Source organism: Schistocerca gregaria, chromosome 1, assembly GCF_023897955.1.
Source record: "Schistocerca gregaria isolate iqSchGreg1 chromosome 1, iqSchGreg1.2, whole genome shotgun sequence".
NCBI classification, from domain to species: Eukaryota; Metazoa; Arthropoda; class Insecta; order Orthoptera; family Acrididae; genus Schistocerca; species Schistocerca gregaria.
This window is the reverse complement of record NC_064920.1, coordinates 384,705,139-384,722,236: the sequence shown is the minus strand read 5'-3', so window position 1 is coordinate 384,722,236 and position 17,098 is coordinate 384,705,139. Positions and strand designations below refer to the sequence as shown.

The 17,098-nt window shown below is 43.9% G+C and overlaps 1 protein-coding gene across 1 annotated transcript in view; it reads left to right on the top strand.

Annotated features, from left to right (window-relative positions):
- Positions 1-16,679, top strand: part of LOC126348744 (D-beta-hydroxybutyrate dehydrogenase, mitochondrial-like) — a 75,282-nt gene extending 58,603 nt beyond the window's left edge. The window contains exons 3-5 of the mRNA XM_050002381.1: positions 3,846-3,998; positions 14,763-14,881; positions 16,260-16,679. Coding sequence (XP_049858338.1) covers positions 3,846-3,998; positions 14,763-14,881; positions 16,260-16,529 — 542 coding nt within the window. The 3' untranslated portion in view covers positions 16,530-16,679. The remainder of the gene's footprint in view (positions 1-3,845; positions 3,999-14,762; positions 14,882-16,259) is intronic.
- Positions 16,680-17,098: the final 419 nt, after the last annotated feature.

Below are 17,098 nucleotides of genomic sequence, written 5' to 3'. Positions count from 1 at the left end.
TATAACTGTACGGTATATGTTACATTGCATTTAGGAACTTTTGGGTAATTGAACAAGTATCAATAATTACAGATTTCTGTAGCTGTATATATAAGTTTGGATGTAGCTGTATTGCGTTGATGTACTGGTGGATATTGTGTGGTATGAGTCCTGTAGTCGATAGTATAATCGGTATAATGTCAACTTTATCCTGATGCCACATGTCCTTGACTTCCTCAGTCAGTTGGATGTATTTTTCAATTTTTTCTCCTGTTTTCTTCTGTGTATTTGTTGTATTGGGTATGGATATTTCGATTATTTGTGTTGATTTCTTCTTTTTATTGGTGAGTATGATGTCAGGTATGTTATGTGGTGTTGGTTTATCTGTTATAATGGTTCTGTTCCAGTATAATTTGTATTCATCATTCTCCACTACATTTTGTGGTGCATACTTGTACGTGGGACAGTATTGTTTTATTAGTTTATGTTCTACGGCAAGTTGTTAATGTATTATTTTTGCTACCTTGTCATGTCTTCTGGGGTATTCTGTATTTGCTAGTATTGTATATCCGCTTGTGATGTGATCTACTGTTTCTATTTGTTGTTTGCAAAGTCTGCATTTATCTGTTGTGGTATTGGGATCTTTAATAATATGCTTGCTGTAATATCTGGTGTTTATTGTTTGATCCTTTATTGCAATCATGAATCCTTCCGCCTCACTGTATATATTGCCTTTTATTATTATTATTATTATTATTATTACTTTAAAATCCACACATATTGTAAAAATGTGTATGTGTGAGTGTGTGCGCGAGCGTATGTGTACGTATTATGTTTTATATTTTCTGCTACACCACTGGATCCATTTCGGCCAATCTTGGTACATATGTACCCTATTGTCAAGCGACGCTCTCCTTGGGGGTAAGAACCATGTACCTATCGAACGGGTGGGGGTAAAAAAGAAGCGTAGCTCACGACGCGTGGTTTCCCAGACTTCATCCATCCAGTACTGGAGAACCAGAGTACTTAGCGACTTGTAACGAACTTAACACATAATATCAAACGTTAACGATTTTTTTTCTTGCTGATAATCCCACGAAAATGACGGAAGAAAAAATGTGTATCGCTTATAATTTTTTCGTTGGTTGTGCAATAAAAGTATCACATGAGGCTTGACGTTATAATATATTACCTCTTTAATGAAAAATGATATGTCGTGGGCTAGGGCCTACCGTCGGGCGGACCGATCGCTGGGTGCATGCCTTTTGAGTTGACGCCACTTCGGCGACTTACTTGTCGATGAGGATGAGATGGTAACACAACACCCAGTCCCTGAGCGGAGAAAATCTGCGGCCCCGCTGGGAATCGAACTCGGGCCCCTATGCACAGCATTCGGCAGCTCTGACCACTTTCTTTTTTTAAATCTCATTTTGTTCGTTTTCGTTCGTTGTATCTGCTCAGGACGGACGTCGAAAGACACCCGTTATTTTAGTTCGCTGTTGATCGTTGAACTCAGTTTTTTGACCACTCAGATACCGAGGCGGACGCTTCTTTAATACTAACTGTACTGGTGACGCATTTTCAGACAGTATGCTTATATATCACTCAATGTAAGTGCAAAATTATATCACTGTACGGCACGTAGTTCAGGGAATATGACATCATAAACAGTGAGATACGTGAGAAATTGTTGCATAATGCTTCAAGTTTAAATTTTTTACTTCTTTGCTATTAAGTACATTCGCGATAAATGTCGCAGACAGTACGCGCACATGCCGCTGAATGCACCAACAATATTATATCATTTTACAACATATAGTTCAGGACGGAGTCAACGAGATATGCGGGCCCTGCAACGAACTTGTGACGTCACACTAGTCGTCCTCTCCGCCGCAGTTCGCGAAGGCTGGGCTCCGTGCTGGCTTCACGGGAAATCAAAATATAATTGATAAAGGTCCCCATTAAAGGTCTTACCCTTCTCGTTTGTTGTCGAGAGTTTGTACGCATTTAAACGAGCAGAATTATTAAACTTCTCTGAAATAGTTACTCGCTCCCTGCCGGAGACAGCTGCTGGCATTTGTAAGGCCTGTAGTGTCACGTGCTATGACGTACGCGTGGGCCTCGGTGCATGAGATATGACTTCATAAACACTGAGATACGTGAAACACTGCCGGATCGCGCACGACATTTAATTTTATTACTTCATTGCTACTAACTGCACTTGCAGCACATTTTGCCGCTGAACGTACCTACAAAATTATATCATAGTACAACATGTAGTAGGAGATATGACGTCGTAAACATCAAGCACAAATCCAGATGCTGTGTGGTAACGGCGTGGAAGCACAGCTATGTATAAACACCTGGGTAATGCCGGAGTTCTACATCTACATCTACGTTTATACTCAGCAAGCCACCCAACCGTGTGTGGCGGAGGACACTTTACGTGCCACTGTCATTACCTCCCTTTCCTGTTCCAGTCGCGTATGGTTCGCGGGAAGAACGACTGCCGGAAAGCCTCCCTGCGCGCTCGAATCTCTCTAATTTTACATTCGTGATCTCCTCGGGAGGTGTAAGTAGGGGGAAGTAATATATTACATACCTCATCCAGAAACGCACCCTCTCGAAACCTGGACAGCAAGCTACACCCCGATGCAGAACGCCTCTCTTGCAGAGTCTGCCAACTGCGTTTGCTAAACATCTCCGTAACGCTATCACGCTTACCAAATAACCCTGTGACGAAACGCGGCGCTCTTCTATGGATCTCCTCCGTCAACCCGACCCGGTACGGATTCCACATTGATGAGCAATACTCAAATATAGGTCGAACGAGTGTTTTTTAAGACACCTCCTTTGTCGATGGACTACATTTTCTAAGGACTCTCCCAATAAATCTCGACCTGGCACCCGCCTCAATAATAATTAATTTTATATGATCATTCCACTTGAATCGTTCCGTACGCATACTCCCAGATATTTTACAGAAGTAACTGCTACCAGTGTTTGTTGCGCTGTCATATAATCATACAATAAAGAATCTCTCTTTTTATGTATTCGCAATACATTACGTTTGTCTATGTTAAAAAATGGTTCAAATGGCTCCGAGCACTCTGGGACTTAACTGCTGTGGTCATCAGTCCCCTAGAACTTAGAACTACTTAAACCTCATCACCTCATCACACACATCCATGCCCGAGGCAGGATTCGAACCTGCGACCGCAGCAGTCGCGCGGTTCCGGACTGAGCGCCTTAACCGCTAGACCACCGCGGCCGGCCTTGTCTATGTTAAGAGTCAGTTGCCACTCCCTGTAACAAGTGCCTATCCGCTGCAGATCTTCCTGCATTTCACTGAAATTTTCTAATGCTGTAACTTGTCTGTGTACTACAGAATCATCGGCTAGTATTTTACATATTTTACGGTAGCTAAGCAATTTAGTATTTCAGTATTAAAATTTTTGTATATTTTAGTCTTGTTATTATTAAAATCGTACCCATCTCTGGCATGTTAAAAAAAAAGGGGGTGACCCTTGCCCTGAACTGAATGGATCCACCACTGAGAAACTTCGGCTCCCCATCAAAATCCAACCATTTCACTTAGAACGTCCAGTGATTGCCCAGTCTTTGCTGTAATACGCTGATATTGTGTGTGTGTGTGTGTGTGTGTGTGTGTGTGTGTGTGTGGGCCTTATGTCGTTCTGGTGTGTATGTTAAGACCCAGCCGCCTGGCTGAGCTTTACAGAGGAACGGTCTACGGTCCAAATCGGACTGCTGTGTTCTTCCACCGGCTTATTTTAACAAGTTTACAGCGAGCGCAGTCGACGCAGCTACGACGGCAGTGAGGTGACGTGGAGTGTGGGTGTTGGCAGGCCGCGTGGTGACGGTGAGCAGCCACTGCACACAGGTGTCGCTGCCCGGCGTGGCGGTGTACGGCGCCACCAAGGCGGGAGTCGCCGCCTGGAGCGACGCGCTGCGCATAGAGCTCGCCAAGTTCGGCGTCCGCGTCGTCCAGGTGCTGCCAGGTAACTGCCGACCAGCAGCGCTGCCACCTGTAAAGCAACACCCCTGAATATGGCCCCCTTTTTTTTCTTTATGGTTATTTTAAAACCTGTACAACAGGCAGGCTGTCAGCAGCATTCTACGCTGTTCTTCAGCCATAGAGTAGACAATGAGAAAAAACATAAAGAATACACATAAGTTACATAACGGCGGGTAATAAAACAGTAGACACATAATTACAAACACGGAGCCGTTCACACTCGATGATAATCCACACTACAAACTGTTGACACGACGCACAAACACGGAAGATGTCGATGGCACAGGTGAACGATGGAGTCTGACGGTGAACACTGAACACAATACATGACAGCACACACGAGACACTAACGGCGATGATCTCCGGCGCGTGTGCGAGTCCGGGGACCTGCCAAGAGGAGAAGAAGGGTGAGGGGTGGAGAGGGGAGAACAAAAATGAAAATGGCAGAGGAGATGGGAGGAGGAGTAGAGGGATGGGGGGGGGGGGAAGCCCGGGGGAGGAGTGGGGAGAAAGGGAGGAGGAAGGTAAGGGGGAGAGAAGGGAGGGAGGGCATCATCAGGGAGGGGGAGCTGGCGGAAGCCACCTCGGGAGAGGGTAAGGAGGGTGGAGAGATGAAGAGCAGGTGGGACGTGGAAATACAGGCGCGGCAGCGGGTGGGGGTGGGAGAGGATGGGGGAGACAAGTGGGTGAGGAGGATCGAGTTTACGGGAGGTGTAGAGGATCCGTATCCTTTCAAGGAAAAGGAGGAGGTGGGGGAACGGTATGAGGTCGTACAGGTTCCGCGTGGGGGAGGGGAGACGGATGCGACTATTACAGCGCCATCTATCACAAAGCAAAAAACGTGGTCCAACTAAAACATTCATATTTCTTTACGTACTACACAAATGTGTAATAAAAAATGTGGTTTCCTATTAAAAAAAGCATCTGTTATCCGTTTGACCTATTGCAACTCCATCTAGCGGGCCAACCATAGCGCCATCTGGTTTCCCCCTTCAAGCTAGACGAGTTTAGTTCTTTGTAGTTTTTTCGTTTGATGATTATTTTGTGAGATATTTGGCCCGGTCACTATCAATGGACCACCCTGTATAGTCTCCATAAACGTGTTACAGAAGTGGTTCTTAACAAAAATAGTAAACGTACTTGAGTGCGTAATATAGCTTGTACTCTTCTTTATTCCAGCAATTTTATGGATATGCTCCGCCTCAGAGAGCATGGCGTTCAAGGATCTGAAGGGATTTGTAGAAGAAAGGGAGGGGGGGCGGAGATCCAGGCAGGATGGGCGTAACAGAGGATAGGGCGGATGATGGATTTGTAGGTGTGGAGGATGGTGGAGGGGTCCAGACCCCAGAAAGGAGCTTGAGGAGACGGAGCCGGGAGCGTCCCTTAGCTTGGATTATACGGATATGGGGGGTCCAGGAGAGGCGACGGTCGAGGGTGACGCCAAGGTACTTAAGGGTGGGGGTGAGGGCAATAGGACAGCCATAGATGGTTAGATAGAAATCGAGGAGGCGGAAGGAGGGGGTGGGTTTGCCTACAATGATCGCCTGTATGGCCCCCCCTTTTTTTTTATAATACCTTGTATATCCATAAAATTGCTGGAATAAAGAAGAGTACAAGCTACATTACGCACTCAAGTACGTTTACTATTTTTGTTAAGAACCACTTCTGTAACACGTTTATGGAGACTATACAGGGTGGTCCATTGATAGTGACCGGGCCAAATATCTCACAAAATAAACATCAAACGAAAAAAGTACAAAGAACTAAACTCGTCTAGCTTGAAGGGGGAAACCAGGTGGCGCTATGGTTGGCCCGCTAGATGGAGCTGCAATAGGTCAAACGGATAACAGATGCGTTTTTTTAAATAGGAAACCACATTTTTTATTACACATTCGTGTAGTACGTAAAGAAATATGAATGTTTTAGTTGGACCACGTTTTTCGCTTTGTGATAGATGGCGCTGTAATAGTCGCAAACGTATAAGTACCTGGTATCACGCAACATTCCGCCAGTGCGGGCGGTATTTGCTTTGTGATACATTACCCGTGTTAGAATGGACCGTTTACCAATTGCGTAAAAGGTCGATGTGAAACGTCAACCACGACCTGCAACAAATGATGATGCCGAAGTAGGTGTTTTAGCTGCTGTAGCGGCTAATCCGCACATCAGTAGCAGACAAATTGCACGAGAATCGGGAATCTCAAAAACGTTGGTGTTGAGAACGCTACATCATCATCGATTGCACCCGTACCATATTTCTATGCACCAGGAATTGCATGGCGACGACTTTGAACGTCGTGTACAGTTCTGCCACTGGGCACTAGAGAAATTACGGGACAATGACAAATTTTTTGCACACGTTCTATTTAGCGACGAAGCGTCATTCACCAACAGCGGTAAGATAAACCGGCATAATATGCGTTTTTGGGCAACAGAAAATCCACGATGGTTGCGACAAGTGGAACATCAGCACTCTTGGCGGGTTTATGTATGGTGCGGCATTAGGGGAGGAAGGATAATTGGCCGCCATTTTATCAATGGGAATCTAAATCGTGCAACGTATGCTGATTTCCTACGTAATGTTCTACCGATGTTACTACAAGATGTTTCACTGCATGACAGAATGGCGATGTAATTCCAACATGATGGATGTCCGGCACATAGCTCGCGTGCGGTTGAAGCGGTATTGAATAGCATATTTCATGACAGGTGGATTGGTCATCGAAGCGGCGTAGCATGGCCTGCAAGTTCACCGGATCTGACGTCCCCGGATTTCTTTCTGTGGCGAAAGTTGAAGGATATTTGCTATCGCGATCCACCGACAACGCCTTACAACTTGCGTCAGCGCATTGCCAATGCATGTGCGAACATTACGGAAGGCGAACTACTCGCTGTTGAGAGGAATGTCGTTACACGTATGCATTGAGTTTGACGGACATAATTTTGAGCATTTATTGCATTAATGTGGTGATACAGGTTATCACGCTGTAACAGCATGCGTTATCAGACATGGTAAGTTGACAAAGGTACATGTATCACGTTGGAACAACCGAAATAAAATGTTCAGACGTACCTAAGTTCTGTATTTTAATTTGGAAAACCTACCTGTTACCAACTGTTTGTCTAAAATTGGGAGCCATATGTGTGTGCCTATTACAGCGCCATCTATCACAAAGCGAAAAAAGTGTTCCAACTAAAACATTTATATTTCTTTACGTACTACACGAATGTGTAATAAAAATGGGGGTTACTATTTTAAAAAAACGCAGTTGATATCCGTTTGACCTATGGCAGCGCCATGTAGCGGGCCAACCATAGCCATCTGTTTTCCCCCTTCAAGCTAGACAAGATTCGTTCTTTGTAGTTTTTTCGTTTGACGCTTTTCGTGAGATATTTCGCCCAGTCACGATCAATGGACCACCCTGTAGTGTTACACTTCAGGATAGTATCCCCAGCGGGCACTAAAAATTCGTCAAAGTTGCCAAACCAGCCGTGTCAGTGACGAGCAGACTGCCAGCTACAGGGAAATGCTGAGCGAGTTGCGGCAAACACGAAAGCTATCGCAGCGCGGGGGAGCGACCCAGCGCGCAAGTCTGCAAGCGAAGTATGATCACGTGACCAAAGCAGAGATACCGCCGTACTAGTAAGAAAGGAGAGTGTCGAGCCAGCAGAAAAAAGCCTGTGGAAGGTGAAGCGGCGAAAGTCTGATGTCACTGGGAGAACTTAAAGCGAAGAAAAACCAGGACACACCATGTCATTGCCATCCCCACAGCCACAGAGCGCACTGCAAGCGCCAACGTAAGTATCCCATCGCTCTTAACAGATGTCATTGCTGATTGTAAGTTGTCGACTGCCAAGTGCGTAGTCTTAGCCGTTGTCGGTTGCAGCTATCCGGCGAGAAGGAAGGCTATACTGGTCGACCCTCGGCACGGCTAGCTGTCCTCGTTCGTATATGAAACCACGACTGTAGTAATCTGGGACCGGACCCCTACAGTAGAAAGTATTGTCAATGCATTAGCGTTGCTGAAAAATTAAATGTCGTGTTGCTAGGGCCGCCCGTCGGGTAGACCGGTCGCCTGGTGCAAAACTTTTTTGAGTTGACGCCACTTCGGCGACTTGCGACTTACGACAGTCGGGAATCGTACCCGAGACACTTCGCATGGCATTCCGTTGCGCTGATCACTCAGCTATCGAGGCGGACATTAACGTTGCTGTCTTTTATTTATAAGAAAGGTGATCCAAATGTATTAAAAGAAAGCAAAATTTTGAGAAATGATAATAAAATCACTAAAAACATAATAACTTGCAAAAATTAGTTACTAGAAAACACCCATGTATTAATGTCCACTTCTCCAACAATGAGTGCAAATTGTAATTTTACGTAAAATTTGCCCACTACATTTTTCATAGCTCCCCCGAATAAATTTTTGTCTTTTCCCTGTGAATACAATTTATTGCGTAATGGGCATTTGAATCTTCACCGCCGTTACTTAAATCACCAACATTTATTATGGGCGCCATATTAAGAGAATGGTCTGCACTGCAGATGATGTTTGACTGTCAAAAGTACAGTTGAGGTAAAATATGTTCAACGAATCTAAGATGAAGCGAAGAAAGCTGAGTTCCTGTGACTAAAAGACTGGTTTCTTATATATTTCACAGTGAAACACATTCTGTAACGAAACAATACCAAAAACTCGCCTTAGCACCGAAAACAAAACACGAGATTCAGGACGGTCACAGAGAATACTTCTTGCTTGACGCATTCGACTTGACTCAACCATACCCCTCTGAAAAAGTTTGTGTTAATACCGCTTGAGCGCACCACATGCTAGAGAGTTTACATAGGGCGGCCACATTTGGATAAGGGGCCTATTTGGCTACTTCACATTTCTCAGCATGTAGAGGGCTCTTCCAAAGATACAAAATTTAAAAAAATCTATATCTTCTTGTTTATTGGTATTAGTCTGCTGAACGTTAGAAAATGATTTAAACGTCGTTTTACAAAAACCGCTCGAATTACAGGCTCGTCCTATCGTAGGACAATGAACTGCTTGTAGTACATCACGCAGACGCTGGATGGCAATTTCAGACTGTCAGTTTCTGCTTACATCAGAGTAGCAGAAGCAATTCGCACTATTAATTCATTACAAAATTCTTCGAACAGCCGGCAGTGAACGCTGAAGTGATAAATATGACCAATAATGTAAAGATAACCGCTTCGTCAGGCTGTTATGAGAGATTTGCAATTTGAAATAACCAAATATTTTAACCACTAGTTTCCTACGATCGTTTGAGAAGAATTGCATAGCGGAAAAACATGGGAATCCAAAATATGTGAGGTTTTATTTTTATTAAACTTTCTCCGAAAAGTTACTTCAGCAGCTTTTGTTGGATTTACATCCAGTACGTTCTTTCAGCAGTGTAGCAGATGAATCAACTTCCCGCTTTCCGCCTTCTTTGAATCAGACCTAGGTGTGGACATAATTATTTTCGTGGCGTGGTGAAGAAATCGTCCATAAAAAGTCCGCGACAAAGAATTACGGCAGTGAGTCTAAGTGCTGTAATATGGGATAAACATGTACATAACGCGTGTTTTTTCTTATTTTTTCTTTCGCTTGTGCCACCCCTGCCAACTCCGACACATGCTGAATCATTCACACCAACATAGCTCAACGATTCTCATGTAATAGGTACACTGGTTGTAAACGTATTACATCGCAGTGTGCTCCCATTATTGCCGTGAGGAACAACCAGTTCAATATGGAATATTTTAGGTAACTGTCCTGCCGTGCGTTGCTTACATCGCGTAAGTTATGTGAAAGTGATGCTATTCAGTTGCTTAAAGTTGTTCCCTGGAATTTATTCATACCCCGACCCACACACACACACACACACACACACACACACACACACACACACACACAAAAGCTACGCTAAGCTGGTACAATGGGGTCTGGCCGCAGACACTTCTTGCTAGTTGGGTTGTGACGATAGTTAATCAAAAAAGTAAAAAAAAAGTAAGTAATAATAACACATTTTATTTTCTCCTTAGAAATTAATATAAAATTAATTATAAAGGAAAGAAAAAGTAGTATAATGAAGATTTGTGAAAATATCCCTGTCCGGAAATTGTGTATTTACTACAATTGTACAATGTTTCCTTGCTTGTTCATAGAAGTTGAATTGTATGAACAAAGTATAGCTCTAAATTACATTTTCTCTCTACAGCAGCTAGCTGTGTAGGCAACTACTGTGTCAACCACTGTTGCCACATAAGCGACAGCGGCAGTAGTTGTCTGTGGAACTATTTTGGACAGAATGACGCCGTAGAAGTGGGATTGTGACAACAGCCTGCGTTTACTAGCACAGCTCGAGGGAAAGGTTTCTTATTATAGGCGGAACGAAACGAGCGGTAGGAGAAATCACGTACGCCTCCTGTCTAATTCTTAAATCGTCCGTCCTCCTCGATTTATATGTCCCTATCACAATAGGGACATATCTCGCAACCCCCTCCGAACGGCACTGACGGTAAATGGTGATAAGAGAAACAAATTGAGAATAGGTACCAGAGGCCTTTTCCATGCGGGCGCAATTTCATGACTTGGGAAATAAATGAGAAAAAAAAGGGGGGGGGGGAGATGAAAAGCGCAGTTGGAGGAGAAGGAAGTAGCATATGTAAAAGGAGAAGAAATAGAACAACAGGATTTAGGTTGGAGCTACTGAAATGTAAAGAAAATCATGAGGAGATTCGGATTGAACAGTGGTGGGCAATAGTTCCATAAGCCTTACCTGTACGTGGTACAGAGACTCTTGCTTTATGCTTTTGCTTACTAATTATGGTTGCCATCTGTCTCAATATATCGAAACCGTCACCATTATGGACTTTATGTCTCGACAACCCGACGAGACCCAATGTTTCTACGGTTTTACAGAATACTGTTACAAGTTTGGCTCAAGTACTGAAGTAACGCCATCTATTAGCACATTTGGCTGCAGCCTCATTTAGATTTATTTATGATAACAAATTTGTTGACAAGGTTGTTTCACAGATGGCGTTGCAGTTGCTCATCCTGTATCGATGGTGCATGCGCCATCTAGATATAGCGCCACCATTCGAGAAAATTGAGACTTCTCCAGCAGAAACGGGGCTGGAACTATTTGTTTGTGGGAAGAATCGGGTGAATAACGATTCTTTCTAAATGTAATACGAACGACAAGTGCAAGTCAGTAATGTTTGAAGTCGTTACTGCAGTTATACAAAGCATAAAGTGTATAGTGACGTGTACTTCGATGGCTAAAGTGTTATTGTGGACTGTTTACAGTCTAACAAACATATCTAATCATATGTTGTATTCATATTGGGTCTCTTTCCGGAACATCTCGTTATCTGGACACAATACTTTGGCGGATCACCTATCCACCATCTTCAGGTGACTAGGCCGTCACACTATCTCGCCGGAACTGAAATCAAACATTTTTCTTTATTGTGATTTCATTCCCCTGCTCCATATGGGCAGGAGGAAGATGGGATTAGAGTTGGTAGGAAGGGTAGATGTGAGCGAAGCTCATCATCCGGGAGGGGTAGATGGTGGAAGTTGCGTTGGTAAAGGAGGAGGAGGAGGAGGAGGAGGAGGAGGGTGTGGAGATGGAGAGAGGGTGAGGCACAACAGTAAAGGTGTGGCAACAGGCTGGGAGTGGAGAGGAAGGAAGACACGAGGGGTTGAGGGGGATCAAGGCGGCAGCCAATATACAGGGTGAGTCACCTAACATTACCACTGGATTGTTGTTGTGGTCTTCAGTCCTGGGACTGGTTTGATGCAGCTCTCCATGCTACTCTATCTTGTGCAAGCTTCTTCATCTCCCAGTACCTACCGCAACCTACATCCTTCTGAATCCGCTTAGTGTAGTCATCTCGTGGTCTCCCTCTACGATTTTTACCCTCCACGCAGCCCTCTAATACTAAATTGGTGATCCCTTGATGTCTCAGAACATGTCCTACCAACCGATCCCTTCTTCTGGTCAAGTTGTGCCACAAACTTCTCTTCTCTCCAATCCTATTCAATACATCCTCATTAGTTATGTGATCTACCCATCTAATCTTCAGCGTTCTTCTGTAGCACCACATTTCGAAAGCTTCTATTCTCTTCTTGTCCAAACTAGTTATCGTCCATGTTTCACTTCCATACATGGCTACACTCCATACAAATACTTTCAGAAAAGACTTCCTGACACTTAAATCTATACTCGATGTTAATAAATTTCTCTTCTTCAGAAACGCATTCCTTGCCATTGGCAGTCTACATTTTATATCCTCTCTACTTCGACCATCATCAGTTATTTTGTTCCCCAAATAGCAAAACTCCTTTACTACTTTAATTGTCTCATTTCCTAATCCAATTCCCTCAGCATCACCCGACTTAATTCGACTACATTCCATTATCCTAGTTTTGCTTTTGTTGATGTTCATCTTATATACTCCTTTCAAGACACTGTCCATTCCGTTTAACTGCTCTTCCAAGTCCTTTGCTGTCTCTGACAGAATTACGATGTCATCGGCGAACCTCAACATTTTTATTTCTTCTCCATGGATTTTAATACCTACTCCGAAATTTTCTTTTGTTTCCTTCACTGCCTGCTCAATATACAGATTGAATAACATCGGGGAGAGACTGCAACCCTGTCTCACTCCCTTCTCAACCACTGCTTCCCTTTCATGTCCCTCGACTCTTATAACTGCCATCTGGTTTCTGTACAAATTGTAAATAGCTTTTCGCTCCCTGTATTTTACCCCTGCTACCTTCAGAATTTGAAAGAGAGTATTCTAATCAACATTGTCAAAAGCTTTCTCTAAGTCTACAAATGCTAGAAACGTAGATTTGCCTTTCCTTAATCTAGCGTCTAAGATAAGTCGTAGGGACAGTATTGCCTCACGTGTTCCAGTATTTCTACGGAATCGAAACTGATCTTCCCTGAGGTCGGCTTCTACTAGTTTTTCCACTCGTCTGTAAAGAATTCGCGTTAGTATTTTGCAGCTGTGACTTATTAAACGGATAGTTCGGTAATTTTCGCATCTGTCAACACCTGCTTTCTTTGGGATTGGAATTATTATATTCTTCTCGAAATCTGAGGGTATTTCGCCTGTCTCATACATCTTGCTCACCAGATGGTAGAGTTTTGTCAGGACTGGCTCTCCCAAGGCCGTCAGTAGTTCCAATTGAATGTTGTCAACTCCGGGGGCCTTGTTTCGACTCAGGTCTTTCAGTGCTCTGTCAAACTCTTCACGCAGTATCGTATCTCCCATTTCATCTTCATCTACATCCTCTTCCATTTCCATAATATTGTCCTCAAGTACATCGCCCTTGTATAGGCCCTCTATATACTCCTTCCACCTTTCTGCTTTCCCTTCTTTGCTTAGAACTGGGTTTCCATCTGAGCTCTTGATGTTTCTTACAAGTGGTTCTCTTATCTTCAAAGGTCTCTTTAATTTTCCTGTAGGCAGTATCTATCTTAGCCCTTGTGAGATAAGCCTGTATATCCTTACATTTGTCCTCTAGCCATCCCTGCTTAGCTATTTTGCACTTCCTGTCGATCTCATTTTTGAGACGTCTGTATTCCTTTTTGCCTTTTTGCCGCTGGATATATTTCGTAAACCACATCAAATACTGACGAATCGATTCCACAGACCGAACGTAATTAACATTTTACAATGCAACAAACGACACTGATTACGTATTTGTTTATATGTTCAGTTGTGCTAACAAAACTAACGGGGTTCCATTTAAAAAACGTAGGTTTGTGTTAAAAATCATACTTCCGTGCATTTTTGTATGTTTTGTATTAAACAATTACACTAGCCCCTCTCCTCACGTTCAGTCTGTGGAATCGGTTCGTCAGTATTTGATGTGGTTTACGAAATATATCCAGCGGTAACGTTAGGTGACTCACCCTGTATAGTGTGTGGAGGTGTTCGAGGAAAAGGAGAAGGTGGGGGAAGGGGATGAGGTCGTAGACGATGCGAGTGGGGGACGGAAGATGGATGTGGAAGGCGAGGCGGAGCGCATGGCGTTCAAGGATTTGGAGGGATTTATAGAACCTGTGAGGGGCGGAAATCCGAGGAACGCTGACGTAAGAGGGGATGGGGCAGATCAAGGATTTGTAGGTGTGAGGGATGGTGAAGGATCAGACCCCATGTCCGGCCGGACAGGAGTTTCAGGAGGCGGAGTCTGTTGTGAGCTTTGTGTTGGATGGCAAGGAGATGGGGAGTCCAGGTGAGGTGGCGGTTGAGGGTGAGGCCAAACACGCTGCAGCGGCTCCTTTATACACCGACCGTGGGACTACCGCGCTTGTGCGAAAATAACTGCCCTCTAGCCACAGGCACAACAGCGCGTCTTCATTACCGCCATCGACGCGTTAAGAAGCTCATTTTGGAACTTCCGTGTACTCGACCATTTTATAAGTGAATACGTATTATGTTACTGTTAACAGTGTCCAAAATTCGTTTCGTTTGGCGTCCAGCATAAGGCTTTCGAGGGACGGTTTGTGACGCCCCTAAACATCGGGACTCCTACGAAAATCGGGACACTAGGCACAACAGGTGGACCTACAAAACGATTACCTGGGGGTCTCTACCCCTCACACAAATATGTACGATTAATTTTGTGATAGCCGGTAACAATAGTATAGTTGATGCACGTGAGAGGCGGGTTGTGATGAGAGTGACCTAGTGGTGCGTGTTGTGTTGCAGGCTCTTTCTTCGCACACAGCGGCCTCTTGGCCCGCCAGCAGCAGCACGCGGCCGAGATGGAGGAGGCCATGACGGACGAGCAGCGCCAGTTTTACGGCGAGTACTTCAAACGCTATCAGGTCAGTTGCCAGCAAACGTTCCAAGCCGTGTCTTAGTTTTATTTATATCTGGACAGACTGCCAAAACAGTAATGTTGATAACGTAAGGGTCCTATAGCGTTTTTGGAGTCTATATATTATGACGAACATGTTAAAATTTTATGTTTGTGGGGATCCACAGCCACCAGATGCTTAATAAACATAAACACGGTGCGTAGTCGGCTGTAATGTGATTTTTATTGATCTTAAAATTAGCTAATCACACAATTAAGTAAAAATGAAATTACAGCCTATTACAGACCATGTTTACGGTTATTAAACATCACTAAGTTGATTTGTCATAGCATTCGTCATTCTTCATTGAAGACTAACACTTTCTTGTGGTTCATAGATATGACATTCATACTCGAACTTCTTATTTGTTAATCTCACCACTGATGAAACTAACTTTGTTGACTTCGTGATTCACTCTGTTTCATCCCACTGCCTTGAATTTATTTTCTTATTCTTTGTTTCTCTTCAACTCTGTTTGTAGCTCCCTCTTATCTTGTTGTTTATTTGCTCTCTCTCTCTCTCTCTCTCTCTCTCTCTCTCTCTCTCTCTCACACACACACACACACACACACACACACACACACACACACACACACACACACACACACACTGCCTCTTCTTCATTCTCTTTGTCTTTTTCCACATTGTTCTCTCTCTCTCTCTCTCTCTCTCTCTCTCTTTCTTTTTTGTTTCTGTTTCTCTCCCTGTTCTTCATTCTGTGTCGCTCCAAACTGTTTTCTCTGTTTCCCTCTTCTTCATTCTTTCTGTTTCCATTGTTTTCTCACTCTTTCTTCTTCTACTTCATCATCATTCTCTATCCCTCTTGTTAACTGTTTCTCTTTCTTCCATGTTATTTTTCTCTTCTTCCCCATTGTTTGTCCCTCTCTTATTTTCACGGGACTCACATTCTAAAGAATGATTGTGCTAATCTGTGTCCAACCACCCTCATTTAGATTTTCCATGATTTCCCTAAATCGTTCAAGACAAATGCTCCCTTAAAGGGTACAGTGGATGTCATTCCCCAGCATTGAAACATTCAGAGTTTGTGATCTGTCTCTAATGACGTTAATGCTGATGGGATGTAAAACTCTAATCTTCCTTGTATTATTTTGTTTACTTCTATCTCTTCTCTTTCTCTTCATATTTTCTTTCTCTTAATTTTTCCCCATTTTTCTTTACCCTTTCGTATTTTTTTCTTTGTATCTCTTTGTCATCCTTTTTTCCTTGCTTCGATTTATCTTCACATTTTTCACCCTCGTTAGTGTTTTCCCCTTTCTACCACTTTGTCTCTGCAGTTGGTATAAGACCCAGACAGATGTAAGCAACTGTGTCGACTGTCTGTCAGGCGTACCTGCGGCCGCTGGGCGATGCGTGCGCGTGCAGCGCGGAGTCGCCCTCGGCGGTGCCGGACGCGGGCATCAATGATGCGCTGGACTGTGCGCTGGCGTTGGTCTCCCCGCAAGCGGTGTACGAGCGCGCACCGCTGCGCTACCGCGTCTACCACACGCTGTGCCGCATCTCACCCTCCACCGCCCTGCGCGACGCCCTCGTGCGTCGCTTCGTGGGGATGCCGTCCTGGAAACTCCGTACACCCTCTGCAAACTACACCACCTGACTTCCAAGATGTCACGTTCCACTGCCAGTGCCTTCACGAATTTGTGCAGTCAGGGTTGTCACACATTATGATGTCAGAGATAATTATTTTTTGTGATATGTAAAAACAGCTGAAAATAAAGTGTCACTGACCTTACAGTAATCACAACAAGCAACAATTTTTGTTTTATATTTCGGCTTCTTCCTCTTCTATACTCTGACTTAAGTTAGATGGCCTCTGACGTTATAGATTCAAAGATGACCACCACTGTTCCGCTCCCCGTGGCGATAGATAATCGCTTTTGATCTTCGTCTCCTACCAAAATAGTAAAAAACCCGATATTCACGTCTGATGGAGACCTCTGTTATGTCTGTAAGCATTTCAAAACTCTGTTCTTTACTTTAATTGGGCCACAGCTGTGCTAATTATTTTGAAACTGGAGAAATTTTCCCGATTGTGACACAGCTTCAAACCAATCACGACTTATGAGATCTGTTCAGAAAATAAAGCTAAGTTTTTTATCAGATTTCTTTTACAGACTACCAGTATTTATCCCCTTCAAAGGACTCCCCCCCCCCCCTTTCCACTGC